The sequence below is a fragment of the Zeugodacus cucurbitae genome, chromosome 4, assembly GCF_028554725.1.
Source record: "Zeugodacus cucurbitae isolate PBARC_wt_2022May chromosome 4, idZeuCucr1.2, whole genome shotgun sequence".
NCBI lineage: Eukaryota > Metazoa > Arthropoda > Insecta > Diptera > Tephritidae > Zeugodacus > Zeugodacus cucurbitae.
This window is the reverse complement of record NC_071669.1, coordinates 65,529,266-65,552,136: the sequence shown is the minus strand read 5'-3', so window position 1 is coordinate 65,552,136 and position 22,871 is coordinate 65,529,266. Positions and strand designations below refer to the sequence as shown.

General features: G+C 36.8%; 1 protein-coding gene across 1 annotated transcript in view; it reads left to right on the top strand.

Moving 5' to 3' along the window:
- The window catches only part of LOC105215109 (dendritic arbor reduction protein 1), a 104,564-nt gene that overhangs the window by 63,958 nt on the left and 17,735 nt on the right, over positions 1-22,871 (top strand). The window contains exons 3-5 of the mRNA XM_054228914.1: positions 313-1,400; positions 2,031-2,811; positions 11,888-11,947. Of these exons, the coding sequence (XP_054084889.1) occupies positions 313-1,400; positions 2,031-2,811; positions 11,888-11,947 (1,929 nt within the window). The remainder of the gene's footprint in view (positions 1-312; positions 1,401-2,030; positions 2,812-11,887; positions 11,948-22,871) is intronic.

Here is a 22,871-nt window from a genome sequence, read left to right as displayed (position 1 = left end):
AGTTGTGTCTTCATGCCTTTGCTGCTGCTGCTGTGATTGCGTAACTAATGTTGTTTGTTAACTCTGCTTAACCATATTTACCTTGGCATATGATTAACAGTAGAAAACAACGGTTGAGTTTGTTCACGGTGTTTATTTTTGGCTATGTTTGCAAATTTTTTGGAGAAATAAGCTTAAGTAAGGGCTAAAAGCCTATTAAAATTTCCCATTAGCTACTAAAAGGAACCCTTACATTAAAACTAAGTATTTATTTAGTTGTTTTTCATGAGAAAGAATTTTTTAACACTTCAATCCCTCAACTCTCTCTTCCAGATACCAAAAACAAAGAGGCTCTGTGCAACCCCTACGCTGACCTCGACGATCCCTACCAGCGTCCGCCGCTGTGGGAGGACATCGCCAGCTCAATACAGAATATTGATCCCGAGAATGCGCTCATGCTAGGCAACAGCTCAAGTTCCACGGTGGCAGCGGTAACCGGCAGCAACGCGTCGCATTTAGCACTTATTGGCAGCGGTACGAGTGTAGAGAATGTCAACACACTCTTGCCGCAAGTGAAAATGGAGGCAATCGATGATACACTGTTGGAGACATTGTCCACCCCTTTGCTCAGTCCCATGGAGATCAAGACGGAGAAACCAACGCTACAACAACATACACACCTGCACGCACAACAACAACAACAGCAACAACATTATGCGCATTATCAACTGCCCGCACAACATCAGCCACCACACCATACGCATCACTCGCAGCAGCAACAACAACAACAACACCTCTACCAACATCATCCGAGTTTAGGTGGCAGTGCGGGTTGCACTGACGGTGATGATACACTAACGCTCATGCAACTGCATCAACAGCACCAGCATCAGCACCAACAACACCAACAGCAGCAGCAGCAACAACATCATCATCACCAGCAACAACATATCAGCGCCTCATTGAATAACAGTAATAGCAATAGTCCAAATCAACCAAATCGTTGCAGCAGCACCGCAAGCAGTCACAATGCTGAGCTGAGTGGGAACACAGCGAGTACAGGTGGCGGCGGCGGCGGCAACAACAACAACAACAGCGCCTTAAATGGCAGTGATAATAATAATAGCAATATATCCTATCAACAATATGCATCTCAACCACATTTAAGTAGCAATAACAACTATCTCAATGGCAGCGGTGGCGTCAATGGTGGCGGTGCTGGTGGTGGTGGTGTTGGCGGTTGTCAAAGCGCGCTCGTGGCCTCCTCCTCGGCGAATGTGACGATCAGCACGTCCGTTACGCTGACCAACTTAACGGCGGCTTCAACGCTGGATGGCAACGCGAGCAATAATAACAATAATAATGCAACAATGAACAACAACCTGAATGCGAGCTACGGCTACAGTTGGCACAGCAATCAGGTGAGTGCGCGCAGCTGGCGTGTGTAGCATATTATATTCCTAGGCTTATATTGTGCTGCATAGTATTTTAATACACTGAAAAGTGACGAAAAATGGTGGAAAACATTTTCTTACTCAAAGGTGTTTAAAAAAAATCTATAAATTTTCAACATATTTCAAAATCCTAACTTTTTCAAACAATGTCCAGATGACATTATAACTTATAAAATTGTAAAATTTTGAATTTTTTTTCAGATTTTTAATATTACAAAAATTATAATATACAAAATTATTAAAATAAAGTTTTGAAAAATATTTGGATTTTTTTTTTAATATTTCGATATAATACAAAAATTTATAATAAGTAAATTTGAAAAAAAATAGTAAAAAATTAATTTTACCAATTTTATGAAAATTTAAAAACAAATTTAAAAAAACTTATAAAAAAATAAATAAAAAAATGAAAACAAAATTTATAAAAATTTCAAAAATTTGTAGCACAGTGTAACAATTTTATGCAATTAAAATAATCAATGATATTGAGACCATAATAATAATTCATAAATGTAGTTCATTTCCAATACAATGCAATTATCTTTATCGCCTCCACGTTTTCTACATTGTTATTTTTGTTTCGTTTTTCCTCCGCAGTCGTACCACCCCAAATACCAAATACCGCCACCACCGCTAACGAACTCGGCGCTGCACCAGCAACAACAGCAACACCACCAGCCAACACAATCAAATCCGCAACTTTGCCCACCTGCTGCCCCAACCGGCGGCAATTCAATGTCAGCGCGACATATATTTGTGCCGCCATTAACGCCACCCAGCTCCGATCCCGGAAGTCCGGGTAGTTCAATGGTAGCGGCAGCAGCAGCGGCGGCGGCGGCAGCAGCTGCAGCCACGAGTGGCAATACACAACAACAACAGCAGTCAGCGCGACGCACGACACCACCGCCTCCTTACCAACAGCAGCAACAACAACTGCTACAACAACAACAGCAACAGCAACACCTTCACCATCAACAGGGTCGTCCACTTTCAAGTATTTGCCCGAACATTTTAACCTTACACCCGAGCACAAATGGCACAACGTCAGCAATGACACCACTACACTCCACCAACAACAACTCCTCACCCGGCGGCAGTTCCATGCACCACCTAAGTCCGGGCCGCACGTTGACAACACTCGGCGTGAATGGCGTTAGCGCTGGCATGGATATTGGCCACGGACTGCATGGCATGGGTGGTGGCAGTGTTGGCGCTGGCGGTGTGTTGGGTGTCAGTCGTGGGCGTGGTCGTGCCGCTGGCTCAAATGGTTCGGCGCATCTGGCCAATTTGATTGTGCCAACGATACGTACGATACGTTACAATCGGCGCAACAATCCGGAATTGGAGAAGCGGCGCATACATCATTGTGATTTTGAGGGTGAGTTTGGCGCTTAAGTCTTTTGAATTATTTGTATGTTCATATTGATACTTGTTTCATTGTGGCAAATATAGAATTGGTCGAAAAAGTGGTTTAGGGAAAATAAGCAGAAATTTTTTTTCTTTTTTAAAAAAAAAAAATATTAAAGAAAAATTGATTCTATTTTTTTATTTTTTTTTAATTAATTATAATTTTTTTAATTGGACATAATATTTATTTTTTCGTCTGGAGTTAAAAATTTTATGAAATATTGTATTTAATATTAAAAAAAAAAATATATTGAGTCCAAGTACCAACCAATCAGCCATGATTATACTGGCTATATATAATATGCAAAACTCGTGCAATGTAAATTTTTAAAAGTCAGTTTAGTTTCTATTTATTTTATTTCCATCATTTCGCACGCAATGCGCTTAACTTTTCAAATTTATATTTTTTTCAGTTTTCAATAATTATGATTAGTCTGCAAATCAAAAACGATAACATCGTTTAAAAAGCAATTAAAATACAAATCTGGAATATCAATTGGCGCCAGCTGATAACATATGCGCATTAATTATTTGTATGATTTTATAAAATTTATTCCAACAGATCTAACGTTTAAGCCTACCAATTAAGCCGCCCAAAAGCAACCACTTGTTAAATTCATATTTTGCATGTCCAATCAAGAAAAAAAGAAAACGAAGCTTTTAACACATTACATAGTTTGCGTTTTACTTTAAATGTTGAGTATTTATTTCAATATTGAGCTAATATACATAACCGGATGAATGGCGGTCATTTTGGTCAAACCAATAATTTATGAAAATTGTCACCTAAGCGGCTGGTGACTAGTATATGACAGATAACATTTTACTTTTATGTATATATGTATATGCATGTATGTATTTTCGTTAAACCGTTATTAAAACTAGTCACAGCAGCAGCAATTATTTGAACACCAATATTTTTTTTAATTTCAACTTTTTTCTAAGTGGTGTTCCCCGCAAATTGGCGGCTCCCCATACTACGATAGCACCTCTCTTTCGACCATACGCTCTTCTCGTCGTCTAAGCACCGGTTCAGTAGCCTCCAGTACTTCAGTGAAATAAAAATTGTATTCACTTACGTTTGATGTGCGTCTTTTTGTCAAAATTGTCACGTCGCCGGCTGTTGCGAGTCTAGCTGCCAAATAAACAAAAGAGCGTAGAAAAATTTAGTTATTTCAGCATGAGCTGCATTTGTGTTGACTGCTAGCTGCTAAGTGCTTGAGCGGATGCGTTCGCATGCCGTCGTGTCTCGAGCAATATTTAATGAACTGAGCTGTCAAAACCGTCACCGAGTTTTTCAAGTATTTGACTTTTTCTTTCTTTGTTTATCATGTTGCGCGTATTTAATTACGAATTCAGCTTGCAGCACTGGATTAATGACATATGCGCAGACAAGCGATAATAATAATTGCGCTCAAATACCGAGGAAAGCGATAATTTTCCTTAAAAAAGTGTTAGTGTTGTTTAAATAAAGTAATTTCAATTATAATTTTGTGATTTAATTGAAGTTGAGCAGACTTTTTGGAATAAAATATTTTGTGAGAACAGGTTGTTAACCAGACAATTGACTTATATAAAGGCAATAAATGTAAATTTCACATTTTTTTTAAATAATACATTATATTTATTTTGTATAATTTTTTTATAATCAAGTACATCATTTGAATTAACTGACTTACATCTATTTCTATAAAAAAATATTTCTTATAAAATGAATTATAAAAATATTTTTTTTTTTTAATAAATATTAATTTTTTTCTTGATGTTCTGAAGGCTATTCAAAAAATAAAAAAAAAATGAAATTTTTAATAAAAATGTTAGCTTTTTGTAATTTTTTTAATAATTTCGTAATTTAAAACAATATTTTTCAATAAGGTGTTTCAACATTTTTATTATACACACGAACTTGTTAACACTTCCTAGTGCACTAAACACTCTTATCTTAGCATTAGTATGCAACTAGCATATTGGCATTAAATCTACATGCCAACATAACCGCCGGTTAACCGTACGATTGGCGCTTAGCCAAACCGTCAAACGCTGACAAAATTGCTGATTTTTTAGCAGAACTTAACTAATTCTACGCACATATGCTGTTAGAAAAAGGCAATTTTCCAGAGAAAAGTTAACAATAGCAGCATGTCAATTTTACTGTTTCCGTCTCTATGCTAAAAGTACAAGAAAATATTTTATATACATAAATATATCTGAACGCAAAATTCCTCACATGCTTATGCAACTGCTGAAATTTCCCAAATACAAAACAATAACCGGACTGTACACCCACTAACTGGCCACTGCTAGTGTTGGATTTTCACTTTCCCACACGGTTTGCCGACAATTTGGCTTCGTTCGCCTGCTGGCTGCCTGCTTAAAATATGTCTGCTATATTTTTGTTGTTGTGTTGTGCCTTTGTACCTTAGTTGCTGTAACTGTCACATTGGCGCTGCTGCTCTAGTGGCAAACATGTTGCACATTACTGTCATGTCAGACAACACCACTGCCTTATTGCCACACTGCTGCCTGCTTTACGGGCTTGCTACTAAATACCTTGCAGTACAACTTTACTTTCTTTGCTTTTAGACTTATTTTTATTATCTTCTCTTTAGTTGTTGTTTTTGCAGTCAACTGTCTGCGATATACATGACATGCAACACATGAACAGCAACTGTGACCGAAATGATAAATGCTCGTAATAATGAAAAACTTTAATGACACTGCCTTAGTCAGGTTTTGTTGTAATTTCGTTACGAATATTATTGCTTACTAACGGTTTTTACGTTGTTAAAAAATTGTTTCACCAAATCAAGTAAAAGTGGATTTGGCTCAGGCTCACTTCTCGCTGAAAAAAGGTGCAAAACAAAAAACAAAAAAAAGATTTCTATTGCAAAACGATTTTAAACTCAAAGCCAAATGTCTCCGAATAAGTTTTTTCAATCCTTACTTTATCTGTAAATTAGCGCTTCATCTAATTCACACACCTCTTCCTGACTCAGTAGTCCATTTCCTTTTCGCTTACTCACTTATCAGATGCTCATTGCGCCTGCACATTCGTCGAATTTTTGTCCATACTTGTGATGCAGTAATTGCTTACCTTTTTGCGCCCGGCCATGTCAATCAAGTGTCCGAATGCACATTCATGCCAAAGCGTTCATGAGCAAATACATGCATATGTATAAGTTGAGAAAATAGCTTAAATACTTGTACGACGCTGAGAGTGCGCTTCGAAGAGCGTTCCAACAATGTGTGTTGGTTGCGTGCCTTTATCGCATAATAACTTCATTTGGTAGCAGCGACCGTAAAGGAGTCAGCAACAGCTGCACTTGACAATCATTTAAACACCACTGCTGTTACTGTTGTTGTTGCTGCCCATATACATATGTATATACTGTGCAAGTTTAACAGACTGCTGCTACGCTTTTTCTGCATTGAGCAACAACATTGTAAACAACAATAATGGCAACCACAGCAGTAGAAATGCGTGCGTGTACTGCGCCAAGTTCATTGCTATGTCACTGTTGTTGTTGCTTTTATTTGTTGTCCGTCCATATTGGTATTTGTCGTGTCGTTGTCGTATTTTGTGTGCTAAAATAGTAAAGTATTTATTTACTTCGCTTTTTTTGCTTCTCTAAAACGTGTCGCAGTAGCTTCTTATGCCTATTAACAACCTGTGCGCCGATGTAAACACTGCCGGGATTGTGTTTGTATTTGTGTTTCAGTATTTTTTTTTTTCAAATTTGGCCAGTTTTTTATTGCTGTTGTAGCTGTTGTTTGAACTGTTTGCGGTCGGTTGTCGAGATTTTTGTGTCTGTTTTGGCTAAAAGTATTTAACGCAAGTAATCACACTCGCACATACTCAAACATAGGCTTTGGTGTTTAAGCTTACTCTAAGTCTTGTATGCTTTATAGGCGTAATAAAGTGTGATTGTGTGTCTGTGTTTGCTTAGAGTACACTTACTAGGCACAATGTTGCTGGCCATGCCTCATTGTTGCTTACTGCCGTTGCCATTGCCAATACCACTGGGTGTTGCAAGGAAATTAACCCAAATTAGAAGTGAAAACATTTCTCGGATTTCTCTCGCCAACATGAAATTGCGCATTTATGCTTGAGTTGAGCAAATGTTTAATGGCTAATGCTGGACTCTGCTTCTTCTAAGTATATACATATATATGTTTATATACATTTGTAATAGTCTCTAGCCAAACAAAGCAAGTACAAATTAATACACAACTAAAATATGTTCATACATATGTATGTGTCTTTAGTTGTTGTATTGCTGCCGTTTTTTTGCAATTTCCTTTCCTTTTTTCAAGCAACAAAATTTGTTGACATCTTTTTTAACTAATTTTGATTTTGTGGTTATACTCTATTGGTTTCTGCCTTTTTATTTATTTATTTTTCATATGCTTCTCGTAATTTCATTGTATGAACGCGTGTACTCTATGCAAATTTGCATGCCTGTTGACAATGGTTGACCTCCCAGTCGCAATTGTTCAATGTTCGTTGGTTTTGCAACGCGTTTTATGTTTAACAGAAATGTTTAAATTTTCGATTTTCCACTTAAGGTACCGCAATAATTGCTTACAATTTAGCAGAATTTACATTTATGACTACTGTAACATTTCCATTAATGCGTTAAATATGCGAAGCGGACGAGGTTTATGGGAAAATACAGAAACGAAAAGACATTGTAATGTGTATATGATGTTGTATGAAGAATGGCCAAAAATGGTGTTTTGGTATTATTGGGACTATTTTCTATTAAGGATTATTTGTTTATTGGTTAAATTTTTTCGAAATGGCTGGTTATCCATTGCTTATATGGCCTTATACTGTCCCATATATTTATACACACTCACACATAAGCTCAAGTGCAAAATGATAAAGTGTTTATCTAGACTGTCATATTGACCTCTGGCTACACACATTCGCAGAGCAGTGTTTTTCTAACTGTTATCTATACACTACCACATCCACCACCAACATTTTTTTCAGTTATTTTAATCTAGTTATTTGCAATGCCATTCAGTTGTCTGTCTAGCTGTCGTTCTGCTTAGGCTTATTTATATTATGTTTAAGTATTCCTATGTCTTAAACTGTCCGGTTATTTTTATGCGATATGTTTACCTATTTGCTTGTCTTCTTATTTCACTCTTTTGTCAGTCAAGTTGTCTGTCAAGTCGTCATGCTACGTGCTAAAAATAACTTTTTACTAATATTTGCCATTTATACAGATATATTTGTGTAAACAAATATTTAGATGCATACCCTATACACTCTTAGAGCATACTTAGCAGTCAGGATAATAAGGAGATATTTTTTTCAGTTTGACTTCAACGCCATTTATAACCGCTTGTTATTCTATATGTATACCAGATGTATCACATTCGTACCATTTGACAGTTTGTTTCGCCACTCTTAAAATCTCGTAAATCGAATTATATTAGAGAAATAGCCATTAAGAATTTATCGTTTTGCATATTTGAACAAAATGTTTCTACAACTAATGTATTTACTAAACCAGTAAACATAAGTACCTACTAATACTACTTTCTATATAAATGCATACCTCTGAAATAACATATTTAATATCATTAATTTAATGAACTGCTAATGCTTCTCCTACTCATTTAATCTTTAGTAAAAGTCAGGAAAAAGAACTGTACCAACAAGCCCAGCCACCACCAACATCCGCCAATAACAGGTGCTAATAAGCGATCAATAACAAAACAAATAAAAATATGTAGCCATAACCAGTCGCCTTGGCAAGCAATCAAACAGTGTTAATTAGCTACAATTGCTACATATAAGAGCCTCCTGCTCCTACGAAAGTGCACGACCACAAATCAGTGTCGCTTCCGTTTGCAGCTTTTCAGCTTCACTTTGAGATTATAGGTACCTTGTTGGCGGCAAAATGGATGAAATGAGTGAGCAAATTACGGGTGATGTGGCAAGAAATCGCCATTTAATTTAAGTAATTGATGGCTCAACGCTTAGCTGCTGGCTAAGTGGCAACTCTTCATGAGATCGTGTTCTTCTTAACATTGTGCTTCCTCTTTTTATTACTTATACGACTGCTCACGTGTGTGAATGTGTTCATTTTCATGTGTGTGTGAATATGTATCACAAGTGTGTAAATTGCCTTATCAGCGCACGTTTTCCGTTCATTCAGGTTCTGTCTTGTGATGCGCGCGCACATTTCATATAATATGATGCAACAAACTTGTAAATTGACTGATGATTGAACAAATTTGAGGTGAAGCAATTTTATAAAGCATAAAAAAATCGGGATTTTGTTGTGGACTAGTTACAATATATTTACGATAACATTGACCTGGAACATCACAAATTATTGCTCCCAGAAAAAATTACTATAGAGCCATTACTGAAGAATCTTAATTTTAAACCTTATTTCTCTTCAGTATTCTTAAGTAAACCCTTCAAATATTTCATGTCCGAAGAAATTTCAAGACTTTGTACCGTGGCTCATAGGAAGCACACACATGTATAACACACATGTAACAGATTGTATGCAAAAACGTCTGCGCGTTCGACATCACGTCCAGTTGCATGAGTGAATGGCGACTACGACGAACAGACTTGCTTCATTGCAAGTCAAATGTCCGCGTAGAATGCTTTTGAAAGCGCAAACACAACGACGCAATGACTTTGAAGGGCGACTGGAACGCTCGATAAATAATATATACGTAGATCTATATATGTGTGCTGTTGCAACATTATGCCCGCAGGCTACAGCCTACACAATAGCTAACATGTTGCGATTATATTTATGCTATGTTTACATATGCAGATTTGCCTCTGCGAGCAGCATAGTTACTACTTTGTCTTGTGATGCGATTTATTATTAATTTTTTTGCTAAATTTTTTGCTATTGTTTTTGTTCTGTTGTCTATTTAGTGGCGCCTAGCACTAGACATTGTCTCAGACAGTTCCTGCTTGTCAGCTAACATAAGTGGTCATGCTCATCCACCTCAACCGCGCTAGTATCGTGGTACAACTGCACGCCGAAGGTACAAGTTAAGATTATTATTATTCATTTAGAGCAATAAAAGACTAGGAGGCGGGGTGGAGTGTGCCAGCTAGGCAAAAAGAGTCGAACATGACTTTGATATTATTATGCCTTGCATATGTCGGACATAAATGGCAGCTAATAGTTATGGGCTACTTGCACTGCTGACGCTGCCACATGTGGCGCTACACTGTGAGAAAAATGTTGCTAGGTGCTTTTTTGTTGCAAGTATACATATCTACTTATAGTATTTTTTTTTATTACTTAAACGTGACGTTCGTTAATATGTTGGCTGCAATCTTTCTCTTTAATGTCCACTAAGCTCTTCTTTCTTATATTTTTCGCTGCAACATACCACCAACAGGCTGCTGTGCAACATTTGCTCAGTAAGCCAGCTTTTCCGCGTTTGTTGTGGACTCATCATGCCAAACTTTTTGCTCATCTCAGTATATCTGCCGCTATTATTGTTGTTGTTCTCATTGCGCCATAAATCATCAGCTTACAAATGGGCACCAGCATTTTATGCCCTCAACCAAAACAAATGTTTAGCTACAAATAAGCGTTACTGGCACCGGTTAGCCACCGCAACCACCAACACCAGCACCAGTGAATGCTTCCCAGCAATCAAGCTTGTGAAAAATTACACCAGAAAAGCGGAGAGAAAAAAATGTGCTTAATCTAAAGGACAGTACGTGCAGTCAGCAAGCGAGTGGGCAAGCGGATCGTCGGCGCTTGTACCAGCAGCCGTTCACCGAGCGTTGAGCTGGTGAGCTGGTAAGCTGGCTAACAGCCGCCCAATTGACCTAATAATAGCATTAATCTGTGTTATTTTGGCGCATTTGGTTAATGCTCTTTACATAACAACAACAACAATAGCATGCGCTGCAAATAGAGCTACAAAACAATAGCAACAACAACACCAACAATCAGCAAACTGAACGTGTATCAAGATGCCTGTTGTATTTTTGTGCAATTTAACTTTTTTTCCTACACAAATGAGCAAAAAATGGGCAGCACACCAAGCTTGTTGCCCGACCGTGTTCAATAGAGCAAAAAATGAATAAATAAAGCGGTTACAATGACTAGGAAATAAATGAATCTTAACTAAATCCATTGAAATGGCACAAAGCACGTCGACATCGGCAACAGGTTGCTGGTTGCCACAACTGGCAGGCGTACAAGCGACAGCAATGTGGCATATACATGTGTAGTGTTTATATACACAGTGAGTCAAGGATAGGAATAAATAAATTAATGAAGAATTAGTTAATGATCATAATAATTAAGCATAATTTGATTTCTCAAATATTAAATTTTGGAAAATTGGTTGAAGCCAACACAACAAGATATCCTAACAAAATTTTATAACATTTAATGTCCCTTTTAACGACAACTCACTGTACTTTTCATCAACTAGCCGCAGCTGAGTTGTATTGTTAGCGACAGAAAGCGGAGGCAGGCGCATGTTGCTGGCAACCATCGCTGTGAATTTGCTTGCTGCCACACATAAATTGCATTAGGCGGCAAATGAACCACAACACCAACAACAACAGCAAGCGATAGCGCTTATTAGTGCCCGCTTTTGCTAGCCTGTCACAGCGCAGTGCAAAGGATAGCACTCGCTAGTTAAGTGTAATTGCCGAGCAGCACAAATACTGTGGCAATACAATCACAGCGGCAAAAAAAATTGAGGAAAAAATTTAGCAAATAATACTGAAATTTAACAAGTGGCAGCAACGAAGATTAAACATTTGCCAAGCAATGTGTTGCCTGCCAACACACTACCAACAGGCGAGCGACAGCACAGCATATTGCTAAAGTGGCAGCAACATTCTTTTTTAAACATTGCCGTAGTTGGACTCATTTGCCTCAAGGGTGAAACCGCAACTAATTTGAATTTGCCACACTGAATTTATTTGCGTAAAAATTATTTTTATTGTTGTTGTTGAAAAATAAATTTCACAAAAAATGTAAATTTTTATTATAATATTTGTAATTTGTTTTTGCATTTTGCAGGCTGTACCAAGGTCTATACGAAGAGCTCACACCTGAAGGCGCACCAGCGTATACACACTGGTAAGTGGAGTGAAGAAAGCTATTGTAATAACTTAGTGTTAATTATTACAGCGCTAACAACCTTTTGTATGGTTAATAAATTTAAAAAATAAGTATGCATATTAAGCGCTACATACACATGCAGAGTTGAAAAAAAAATTCCAGCTGAATTTGCCGCTTGTTAGGCCTTGACTGACGCACAATTTCTGATCGTTATAAACTATTAATTTAAATCAAACAACTTTTATAGACTCATAGACTTAGCAGCATAGCTGTACAAAGCCGTTACGTTATGTAGAAATATAAAACAAGAAAAAAATAAATATTGCCGAAGGCAAATTATGCGCGTTTGCTGACTCATAGTGAATAGCTGAGCGAAGAGGCACAATAAACTATGCCAAATTTGTGCTAATATGTGTGTATGTGGTTGTTTGCTTTTGTAAACAGTGTCGAAAGTGGAGCTTAATCGCTTTTCTTGTACAGTTATAACTTTTTGTTATTTTTAGGCCTATTTTTTTAATGAAAAAATGTGTGCTTAAAAAATTAAAAACAGCAAATTTAGTAGGTCAACTAATGATTAATTACTTTAGCTTCATTATTTTATGTTAACCTGATTATTATTATTATTTTTTTTTTCAAAATGTTATTGAATTTTATTTAATCAACGTTCATATGTTTAGTTTGCGTAATAAAATTCACAACTAGGCTAATGGAAATTAAAAAAAAAAACGTCTTGATTTTATTAGTTCAATTATAAACTTTTTAGTTTATTTTTTAACAATAATCCTAGTTTAATATATACTACATTTAGGAATTCATTCCGTCACCCTCGATTGGTTCATTTTAATTGAGATTAGTTAAAAAATAACGGTGGTTCAATGAAAGAATTAAATAAATTTATTTTTCCAGTTTTTATTTTCAGGGGTTAGTTCTCATTTTCAGCCATATTTTCTGAACATATTTTTAAAGAGATTATTTTAATTTCATGCAGGAAACCAAGTGACTACTGCGAGCGTTTTTCGAATAATTTATATATTTTGGAAGAAATTTCTTTATTGAATTAAATTTTAATATTTTTAATCAGATCCTACAACCAATTTTATTTCAAGCAACACCATTACCCGACCGCAAGATCCAGAATCGAAATTGAAAATGAATAAAAATACTTCTCCTTCAAAATTTAAAATAAAATGTGTTACAACTTAACCAAAAAAAAATTAAAAAAATAATACACTTTCAGACCAAACAGCATACATATCACATTTCAAGCGAAAAAATATGTTAACTTTGACATGACATGCAATGCTAATATTATGTTCCCACAGACGCTAATCACCGAGGTTTAGGCTGTTGAGGCGTTTAACTCACTAAACCGCTGGATTTAACAAGATTTCGCCATACAAAAATGACACTTCATAATCACTTTACCGAAACGATTTGAAGCTGAACTACTCTAAATCCCCTATGCGACTCTGATTTTGCGCCTTCTATTGGTCACATTTGTTTAATCAGAGCTGCTTTTCACTACAAACTGTCAAAAAATGTCACAGCTTCGGTCAACAGCTGCGAAGAGTGTTTGTTTACAGTTAGTAGGTGCTGGCTGCTGCTGGCTTTCAGAAGAAGAAGAGTACCAATCGTATTATATTTTTAAAATTTACCAATATAATATTGAATAAATCACTAGGGAAGATATTTAAAACTAAAGCCCTAACAAATAAAAATAATTATTTTTAATAATAACTCATAATTTGTGTTTTCATAGTTTCAATAGCTAACAGTACAGAAACACTCTTACGTATATGAGTCAAAAACAGCTGATTTGTAAATCTCCAACGGCAGTGAGAACGGGATAGTTTTGTGAAGCGTTTAAATGTAATCTAATCAATTCAAATTTTCTGTCGGAACATGATATAAGCCCCAAAAACGCCATTTATAAGCTATACACTATCATGCCATTCGCCAGGTTGATTTGTCGATACGACACGGTTCGCCTGCGGGCGATCAATTGAGTAATAACTTCACTAACTGCTGCAACCGAGACAATTGATTTATTTTAGTTAACGCCACATGTCGTTGGTGGCACACAAACGCGAAAGTGCAACACAAGTGTCTGGATACTCATACAAGCACAAACAGAAATGTTGTTGCATATGAAATCATATTTTTCAACTTGCTTGCATATGTGTTCCAGCAACATGTTGCACACATGAAATATCAATGACTGCCAAACATGCAACGGTAAGCAACATATGCATGTATATAAACTGCTGGCAGTTGGATAATTTTGAAATATGGCTAATAGATTGCGGTTAGGGCAGACCATAAGCGGCGAACAGCAAGTAGAGTAACAACAACAACAAACAACACATACACATAAAAGCGAAGAATGCCAGCATATTGTTGCAAGGCAATATTGTTACACTAGGTAATATCGATGTCAGCCACCAAAGCTATGCACAATAAACGCGGCAGCCTCCGTCAATAAAGCCAAGCGACTGGAGTGAGCAGGGTGCTCAAATGCAGCAAATGTTGCTAAACTCGGAGCATAAAGGCAGCCATTAAGGCAACGTTTATTATGTACTTAAAATGTTTTAGCGTTCAACTTAAGTGCCGCTAACATTAATATGCAAACGTAGCGGTACATTGACATGCATCTCTGTGTGTGTATGTGTGTGTTTGAGCGCATAAACGTTTGCTGTAGATTTATGATTTATTGGCATAAATTCGCATATGGAAATTGGTATTATGGCTAAATAACGAGTGGCAAATGCATGCCGCAATGGCTGATGGTGTGTATGTGGCGGCACTTTCATAATAATGTTGTTCACCGAAAATGCTGTCGTTACCACTATTGTAGCTGTCATACTCACACACGAATTTCGTGGTAAGCAAATGGTGATTTTACAAGTTGCACAGTTGCAATAGCATCGTTCATAAATCATTGAAATTAATTATGTATGATCCTAGAATTTTGCTACTAAATGTAGTGGGGCCTGCTTAAACTAGGATAAGGCTAGTGCGCTTTTAATAGCCTTGACCAATTTAGTGGTTCTTTGATTTAGGAGGTATGAGGAGTAAACTTTAACGTCAGGTGATTTTAGAAAATTGGAGAAACATGTTTAAGTAAGTAGATAAGTACAAAAAAATCTATATAATGATATATATATGATATAGATATATATGAGCTTTACTGTCCCCTAAAATACAAAAATTTCATTCAAAGGGTGTGATTTATAATTGTATTTCAAAAATCATTTAATTTTAAATGCTTATCAATAAGCAAACGGCAACAATTTTGGTGTGTGAGATGGCTAAAAAGGTGTAAAAAATTGCAATAACACCGATTTAACGGCATATAAAGCTTAATATTAGTAGCATTGAACCTTCAGCTGACCGATTTTGGTAGTAAAAATGGGAATATACTACCAATAGACTCTATATGTCACATGCTTTTACTCAGCAAATGGATAATAAGTTTTCCATACAAGCCCTTGATTCCGATCGTTCAGTTTCTATGGCAGCTATATGATATAGTGGTCCGATATCGGCAGTTCCGACAAATGAGAAAATAACATCTGCAAAATTTCAAAACGATATCTTATAAACTGAAGGACTAGTTCGTATATATACAGACAGACAGACAGACGGACATGGCTAAATCGACTCAGTACAACATACTGATAATTTATATATATACTTTATAGGGCCTCCGATGCTTCCTTCTGGGTGTTACAAACTTCGTGACAAACTTAATATACCCGGTTCAGGGTATAAATATATAAATATGTAATACATTCAATATCTGACATCATAAAATCCTTATATAAGTCCCGTACTCACGCTTTTACATTACTAACAAAACCAGTGAATACGAGTACTCAGGTCGCCAGCACATTTCCAACAACAGTTACGCCCTTAGCAAGTGTATTATGGCACACAATAGCCGCGTGTCAGTAATCATGATCACAGTGCAACTGCCAAAGAGGAAACAACTAACCCATCAACCAACAACTCCTGCAATATTTCAACTCGATTTTATTTTGCTTTTGTTGCTGTTGTTATACCATTCCATATAGCTGAAATGCAACACCATTCGGATATAAAAGATTTGTGCTCACTTCGCGGCGCGCATGCGCAGCTGATGATGCAACTTTTGCGGTTGCTGACTAAAGTCTTGCCATTTTATTTTATTTTTTCATTTTCTACCTCTTCTTTATTGCTGTTATTGCGGCTGCCTTACTTACTCGAAAGCACGATTGGCAAATTAAAGCGAGTGGACGGCATGCACTTTTGACCAACTCACCAGCTAATAAAATGAAATAAATCAGCGAATGAGTTTGCACATCTGCAACAATGTGACTGCTTCACTGGCACTTCTATTTGTATGTTCGTGAGATTGTAGTGTCTGCCGCTGGTAGCTGCACTCGGTCACAGCTGTAATTGCGGTTGCGGTTGACGCAAGTGTACGCGCATGCGCGGAAAATCACAACTCACGACTTCAGCGCTCGTAACGCCATCACCACCACCACAAGCGTCAACAACCATTACAACAACAACCGGCAACACCATTAACCGACCGCAAGACCCAGAATCGAAATTGAAAATGAATTGAATGAACTCGTTGTTGCTGTTGGCAACTGGGCAAGTTGGGGCGTAGATATGACGCTGCGGCTGGTGGAACGTGAGCGACAACCGCAAATACTAAAAACAAAGCAATGAGAACACAGCAGCCTCTCGCGCAATGATGAGGATGATGATGATGATGGAAATAATCATAGTAGCCCATCCCGCATGGGCGGTAATCTGCCGCACACCATAGCATTCATGTCTGCTTGCTTAGTGTGGTTAGCGCGGTGTTGGTTTGCACTTTTGGTCAGCATGTCGGTTAGTGCATTTTGTGGTTCGTTAATCCACTGTGGTGAGCTTTTTAAAGGTCTCGTCTTTGTTGCTCCTAAGGATTACAGTTGCTGCTGCTGCTATAGCGATTTTGTGGGTCACTGTGTTAAGTTGGTTTGCTGTTGAGCACGCGCACAAGTGGCAAGTTATTGTGTTGCCTTTAAATTGGGTTAAGTGGTAATGGTATACGGATCAGCATGCCGATGGATGTGCTGGTGTATCGCTTACGCGATAGCAGGAATAATAAAGCATTTTTCTGTTGATATGATATATTAACCTTTGCTTCTGGCGAAGTATCAGATTACTTAATTAAATTGTTGAGCGTTTATTGTGTTGAAATATTTCCTACCAGTGCAGTACAGTTACAAAGCTTAATGTATTTTTCCAAACATATTGTTGCTTGGTTTGGTTAATAAAATAAAATAAAATAAAATAAAATAAAATAAATTAAATTAAAATAAAATAAAATTAAATTAAATAAAATAAAATAAAATAATATAAAATAAAATAAAATAAAATAAAATAAAATAAAATAAAATAAAATAAAATAAAATAAAATAAAATAAAATAAAATAAAATATAATATAATATAATATAATATAATATAATATAATATAATATAATATAATAAAAATCACTGAGCAAATCAAACAAATCAATTGCCTACAAGTTTATTGAAATAATTTAATGGCAAAAATTAACGAATTTACAAATTTGTTGATCTTATCAAAGCAAGTTATCTACTCGTGTTTCATTGCGATTATACTGAACCAACAACAGCAGAGCGCTCAAATACGCTCAAGCACGCTATCTGCGTCGCGATCACTTGCAAAACATTGACAAATGTCACTATCGATTGCTCACCTATAGACAAATCTAAAACGTTTTGACAAATAAAACTACGCCTGGGGTTAACATGTACACTTCAATCAACTCAGCCAAATAAAAAGCAGTTTACAATAAAAAACAAATTTTCAAAATATTTTAAATGTGTTATGCCAGTTGAGTAACGGAACGCTGACACCCTTAAGCCCCTGTCATATAGCGAAAAGAACACGCACTCACATAGTACTAGACAAACAGCCGTCTCACCACTTGCAGCAGCAATTGCGGCAGTTGTAATTTAATCTTAATCGTAAATAAAATGCAACAGTGCCACAGCGACAGTTGCATGGCGCGTTTAACTCACCTCTACTCTCGAGCCGGCGCCGTAAATCAACATTTCAACTGTGCAGAAATCAACGTGCGTGTCTGTCGACCAATCAACTGAGATGTAATATGAAATAAACAAGTAAAAAGCGAATTAAAAATTATGCACAAAATATTAGAGATTTAATTAATAAATAAAGTTACAGTGCGAAATCAAGAGTTATTACAAAATATGCCAAAAAATAAAAAAATAAAATTTTAAATGTGCATTTGCTATTAATTTTGCTGGCGCTCACAAATGCTACGATTACTTTAAGCCAGTGGCATTAAAATATTGATTAACAATTCGAATGCGGCAAAAGGTTAAATTGTGCACTTTTCAAATTTAATTTTTTTTTTGTTTTTCACAAGCGGAAAATTCCGCGGAATTAGAAATAAAAGAGTGTAAATGAACGTGTAAGAGGAAACGACAGTGCATTTCCGTCGCCATTTGGTTTATAGGCAAATGCAGCGGTGCATGCGCGTGCGCATAACTCAATCAAGGCGACTGGTAACTCTGCGTCAAATAACATTTTGTAATGGCGCTTTTGCAGGCTATTTTAGTAATTTTTTGTTTATGCACTTGCGCTGAACTTTATGGTGCCACAGCGCAGCGGTATGTTTTTGAACACATTTTGGCATAGCGTAAGGCTTGGTTACATGGCAAGCGTGGTATGTGTGTCACAGCGGCAAAAAAGCTAAGCAAATTTTGTGAAATTCATATGCATTTATAACGGTATGTGTTTTAGAGGCGTAATTCAAAACGCTAGCTGACATTGCGCTCAGCACTGTGCCGCTAGCGCAGAAATGAACACTTAACTCGCGCATGTGGCACAATGATGCCGCTGCGATATGATATGCCGCTGAACTTTTGAGCTTTAAAAGCAGTTCGACCAGCATAAATGCACTAGCAGGGCAAGCGCTTGAGAGCGTGTGTACTTGTGTGTGTGCCGTCACAAAATGTAACCACAATGGGGCTATTTAAATCAATTTAGCCCAATCAACGGCGAAAATAAATGTGCGCACAGCCAAGTCAAGCGGCAAAAAATGAAGGCAAGATTACGGCACTGTCCATCGTAAACATTTAGCATATCGCCGCATTAACGGCTCATAGTCAGGTCATTCAACAATCGGCGCCTTTTTAACCAGCCAGCCAACCAGACATTTGAGAGCCCAGCCCGTTGTCTATCTATCGGAAATTCATTTAGCATTACAGACTAAGTAAGCAAGTATCTAGCCTCAATATGCACCTATCTATTATATGTGGTTATGCAGCAGGTCTCATGCTGGGTACTCATACGCCCCAGTGCACCGCCTCGTTGTTGCTTGCAACTTGGCCATTTAAACATTTAAATATGTCAAAATTTCAATGAATTCAGTTCGGCTTAGTTCTTATGATGTTCGTGTGCGTATTCATTTAAAGCACGCTCTAATAAAATAAAATATCCAAACTGACATAACTGAAAATTTAATTACTATGTATTCATATTTACTATTTGGTGTAGTTATGCTGGCAATAAAAGTGTTTAGCCGCCAAGGCAGTGTTTACTTTTAGCTTTCGTTTTAGTTTTTTTCGCTTGCAATTTGCACATTAATCCAATTCATGTTGCACTTAATCAAATCGACTTGTGCTCTATAACTATCTGAGATACAAACATTGCTGCGCCTTTAACTTTGAATGCGTTCAAGTAATTTTCAAAGCATGCGCGTGCTTTACTCGCTTATCGTCCCACTCAAAGCGTTTTGCGATTAAACTGACACATATCGAATTAGTATCTGTAACTAGCAATTTGGATGAACTCAGTAGTTAATGCTTAAGTGATTACATGGAATTTAATTTATGGCTTTCGCAGTGATTTATGTTTGTGCGAATTATGAACCTTGAAGAGGCAAATTAAAAATTGTAAGCAGCTAGTTGTATAAGTAAGATAATTTTCTATATATGAATAATAAATTTGAATGGATTTTTGAATGCTAAATTTCATGTAATTAATTATATATTATTGCTCAATGAGAGCCTTATATAAATATATATAAATATTCGAAAAAATATAAATATGTTACATATATGTGGATTGAGCACATTATTTGTAACCTTAGCTTTCGACTTTATAACCTCATCAAATATGTGTGGTGCATACTAGTATGTCTGTTGATCTTCTATGCATGCACAACCCAATAACATGTAAATTCCGTAAGCCAACCAGCCAAGTGAGCAAATAGACACATCAGCGTAACATGAAGTAGTCGGCAAATAAGTGCTTACTAATGTTGACATAAATCATATTGGACTACTGGAAACACTCCAAATACCCACATATACACATGCCAATAAATAAATAGATATTTATGTAAATATTTTCTAAGTCAACTTCGCTGTGTTTACGCCCGCATTACAGCCAACCGCAGCACAGCATCATTTTGCGGTCAGAAAACGTCAACATAATTAAAGCAGTCAATGAGTTGGTCGCGCTAATGTAAACATTGATCATAAAAAAATCGAAATTTTTGCAAAATAAACCAAAGACCAGCAGCAAAAGCGAGAAATACACTTTAAATGCGCAAGCTTACATGCGTGTCTGTCAGCAATCCATGTGCGCTGTATTTTAATGAAATTAAACATATTTTGTGTAATTAATTTAGTGCATGTAACTAAACGCCCACACGCTTGCGCCAAAATTACAAGTTAAATACACTACTTCGACATGACCATTCACCCGTTGAGTGAGTTGTTCGCTGCGCACTGATATCAGCCCACATTTTACGCATTTTGCCGTCAATCAAAGTGTACACATGTCAACTGTGTCTCGAAATGCTCTACAAGTAGCATTTAAGTGGTTATTAATACGGCACTTACAAGCTTTCAGACATATACTTAGCGCTGTATGATAGTAAATAAAGAAAGAAAAAAAAATTGGAGGTTGAAATACTAATATTTTCTTTACGCATGCGCTAATATTGGCATGAGTGTTTGTTTATATTAAGGTATGTATATTTGCTATCCCAAATGCTTCAGTTGTTACCGCACTCCTTGGCTGTGTGCCATATTCTTGTTTCTTAGGCATAGTTAATTATTGATGGTTTAAAATGATCAAAGATGGGAATATGCAATTTATAATTTATTTGATTTCTTTGCACTAAAAACAGTAAACTTTCCTGAATTTATTAAAAATAGATTATTATAAGCCATCTTTTTCAATTTAACATTATATAAGCTTGACCGAAGCCATATATGGAATTAGAGAGTAAATTTTAAAGATAGTACACATGGACTATTTTTAATGGCAGGCAATATTAAGTAAATATGTTAAATTATCTTCAAAAACACACATACACAATTTAATTCCCAGCAATCGACCGAATCAGTACACGTTAATTCATAATGTCCCAATTTAACTCACATTAAAACTCAACTCTGCACCTGATTTATGGCCGCGTGAACATATTAGCAATCGTTGCCACAATAAATAATTCACAAAACAACAAAAAAATATTTTTTGAACACTCGATTTCGTACTAGCAACGCAAGTTGCTGCAGATACAAATTTTCTATTAGCTCAGACCAAGTCGCCACAAATGGAAAAAAATAAATAAATAAGCCAAGATGATATGCACCATTTAAAGAAAATTTCGCACAATCGCATTAGAGGGAAAATGCATAAATTGTTGACCAGTTGGGCGAAAAGCGGCGCACATAAACCTGCCACAAATTGCGGCACAATCGACGCAGCTGTACGCTACAAGCCGTCCAGCGAGTGATATAGTCCGTTTGATCGCTTTCTGTGGTTGCCACAACTCGTTTCTGCTGTTGATTCGTGTGCATTTCCGCACTCATTTTTCTTACAATTTCGTTTTGTGTTTTCCGCTGTGTTGTTGGCCACCACCAACTTAGTGCACTTGTTGTGCGCGCGCATATCTGTTGACGCTATATCGCGCTTATTAACAACGAATAGCGCCAATATTTGTAGATTGCGTTATTGCTAATTCCAGCTTATTAACGCCAACATTTCAGCGCGGCAATAACTAACAGAACCTGCTTGAGCTTGTACCGGGAGTGGAGGGGTAGGGTTAGTGTGTAATCAAACAATAATCAGCAGCTATAATGAAATGTACACCATTACAAATAAATTACACTTAGAAAAGTGCATTCAGTTTAATTTATGTGTTTGTATATACATAAAGATAAGTCAGTTATTACTCTAATCTAGAGTGATAAAATTCAGTTCACTTACTTGGTGTAGAGTTGGCGTCAGCTACAGCTACAGCGTCAGCATTGGCTTAAAAAGCAACACACTCGCAACATATGACACAAAATGGCCAACGATTAACAGCATATTGCTGAGGAATAAACAGAATCAGCGAAATTTTTCAGGCGAAAAATATTTTCCGACTGCCAACATTTGTCATACATTTTTGCCATTTGCAATTTGCAAGCGACGCATTTGACAAAATATTTTAGACACGTTAACCTAATTGAATCACTAATGCATGTCAATTGCCTGTAAAAATGTGTGCGGCAATACACCAGCGTTTGGCGGGTGGGCACTTAGGAGCTACAGCGCTAATGGCGACTTGGTCATATTGGCAATCACCATTTGGCTGGCTGGCTGTTGCTTTCAAATGTTTGACAGCAATTTGACTTTGCGCTGATTACGCGCGCTGCCAAGCCTTTGATGATGACTGGCTCTTATAGTGATGCTGTTACGTTTCAATAGTGTTGTTGTTGCCGTCGTTGTTCTTTTTGTTGTTGCAAATATTGCTCCCTGGTGGCAATTGAAAGTGATACAAAAGCGAAATTTACATGCTACCGCATGTGGCGGCGGTGGTAGCCACAGTCTAAAAGTGCCTGTCAAGTGCTTAC